This window comes from Chanos chanos, chromosome 5, assembly GCF_902362185.1.
Source record: "Chanos chanos chromosome 5, fChaCha1.1, whole genome shotgun sequence".
Taxonomy (NCBI): domain Eukaryota; kingdom Metazoa; phylum Chordata; class Actinopteri; order Gonorynchiformes; family Chanidae; genus Chanos; species Chanos chanos.
The window spans coordinates 38473315-38475814 of NC_044499.1; the positions used below are offsets into that span (position 1 = coordinate 38473315).

The 2500-nt window shown below is 41.9% G+C and overlaps 1 protein-coding gene across 2 annotated transcripts in view; it reads left to right on the forward strand.

Annotated features, from left to right (window-relative positions):
• Positions 1 to 2500, forward strand: part of zeb1b (zinc finger E-box binding homeobox 1b) — a 49946-nt gene that overhangs the window by 25963 nt on the left and 21483 nt on the right. Inside the window, exon 3 of one of the 2 annotated variants that reach the window (XM_030774357.1) lies at positions 2439 to 2470. The exons of the other annotated variant lie outside the window; for it this stretch is intronic. Coding sequence (XP_030630217.1) covers positions 2439 to 2470 — 32 coding nt within the window. The remainder of the gene's footprint in view (positions 1 to 2438; positions 2471 to 2500) is intronic. 2 annotated transcript variants of the gene reach the window in all.

Consider the following 2500-nt stretch of genomic DNA (forward strand, 5'->3'; position numbering starts at 1 on the left):
CACACTAAATTTTCACATTTGTTTTGCATTTCTGTGCATTTTTTTTTTAATGCAGATGGACATGTTGCAAGCCTCGTGAAATAGTGATTTAACTAAAAAATACATAGTGAAATTTGCTGCTCTGAACGTTTTTTTTTTTTGGTAGGTCATGAGCGTTGATTTCTGAATATGACTTTGTTTGGATGACTCACCTTCACACCGGTATATGTGTCGGTGTGTGTGTGTGCGTGTGTGTGTGTGTGTGTGTGTGTGTGTGTGTGTGTGTACACATGCAAGCATATCTATGTGTACCAGTATATCTGAGTATGTTTTTCCTGGTGTGTGTGTGTGTGTGTGTGTGTGTGTGTGTGTGTGAGAGAGAGAGAGAGAGAAAGAGAGAGAGAGCATATGTGTATCCACATATGTGTGTGTGTGTGTGTGTGCCTGTGGCATGTCTTCACCTCTGTAAGTGTCAGGCTGTCTGGCTGCTCTGTGAGACCTGACCTTTAAAATGAGAGTAAGAGCAGCACATACACCCTCTCTCCCTCTCTCTCTCTCTCTCTCTCTCTCTCTGTGTCTCTCTCTCTCTGTGTGTGTGTCTGTCTCTCTCTGTGAGCGTGAGCGTGTGTGACAGTGTGACAGTGTCTCCCTCAGGCCAGCTCTGTGTGGAGATGAGCAGTGACTTTGACAGCGCAGCTTCGTCTTTTTAAGTCATTAGCAGTTTTTTTCAGCACATTCTCTCCCGCTTTTTCTTCTTTTTCTCTTCCCTTACTTCAGTGCCCCGCTCTTAGTTCACCTCTCTCTCTCTCTCTCTCTCTCTCTCTCTCTCTCTCTCTTCGTCTCCTTCTTTAATCCGCCAACAATCATGTTTTTGTCTAGCATTTTCTCATTTTAACTGACACGGAGTACTAAATTTGTGCTAAAAAGACTAAATTATTGAGTTTTTTGTGTTTTCGTTTTTGTTTCATTTAAACAGCTGTTTTTCGGGGGGGTTTTTTGGTGTTGTTTTTTTTTTTTTTTTACCAACATTCATATCCAGACTTGTTTTAATCTATAAATGGATTGCAAATTTGACACTGTAGTTTTTGCATTTATTATGTCTGATGCCTTTTAAGAAAGAATAGATTAGGATTACACAAGGCCTTTTATTCTCTATTACAAGTGGTTCAGTATGTGTTGTGCAGAAATAATGTTTGAGTAATCGTAGACGCATACCTATTAGTGTATATCCAGTCTCAGTTTGACCGACTACACCAAAATAGATGCATACAGTAATTCATACAACACGTGTTTAATACCTGTGTATGTACTCTGGTCTCAGTTTGACCGACTATACCAAAATAGATGCATACAGTAATTCATACAACACTTGTTTAATACCTGTGTTATGTACTCTGAGCACTTCCTCGGTGTCAGACACGTGGCTGAGTGAGATACACAGATGACCAGTAGATTAAAACATGCTCAACTTCCTCAGAAACAGTGGTCAAGCAGCACACGTGCCCAACACACACAGTAACGAGACACTCTGCTGGGCTGGCTCAGTCTTCTTATGCACATTCACACAAAGCTCATACGCATGGGACACACACTCCTCATAAATATACTCATATCTTCACTAAGACACACAAACCTGAGGACAATGTTTTTGTGTGTGTGTGTGTGTGTGTGTGTGTGTGTGTGTGTATGTGTGTGTTTGTGTGTGTGTAACTAGAATATTGAAAGTATATCACATCACATTCCTTGGACGAGGAGAGATCTCCCTCTCTCGCGATCTCCCTCCGAGGCTTGTGATCTCCCTCTTTGCACTCCTCTTTTTGGTCCCTCCATCTCACTCACTCCCCCTCTGAAATGGTCGGATAACAAGAATAACAAACCTCAGAATGTACAGTCACCTGTTCCCAAAATGCAACAGCTGAGACTGCTGGTGGGCCTCTCCTAGGTGTGGACATGAAACCAGTTCTGTCTGGATTCAGGGTCCTCTTCTGCGTCCGTTCAGAGGTGTGAGCTTTTTGACACAGGGTTATTTGAGCAGTCCATGTCAAACTGACATTGTGCTCATGTAGACACAGCTCACAGTTATTTAAGGACAATACAGTTAAAGACTGTGTATTAAGGAACCACACTGGGAGTCAAAATTAAGTTTTCCCAACCTCAGGAAACAAAAGACTCCTTTGAGTTGCTTGTCAAGTGCCACCAATTTCATTAAAACATCACTGTCTTATTTTCTTCTTCAAATAGAAACCACTGTTCTGTATGGTTGTGTTTTGGCTGCAGTGGTAAGAGTTTTGTCACGTTTGACTGATAAGCTGTCTGTAAATTTGGTTGAGAAGACAGGCCTCTCAATGCTCAGTTTGTTGTAGGAGATAGTCAGTGTAAAATGGCAGGCAGTGTGAATTTGTGGAACAGTAAAGTATTGAGTGTGTGAAACCTCACATGGCTCATGTTTGATTCCTCAGATTATTGGGGCCCCAACAAAAAGCTAAGGAGGGTGTGAGGAGGTGTTATTGTCGGACAAGGC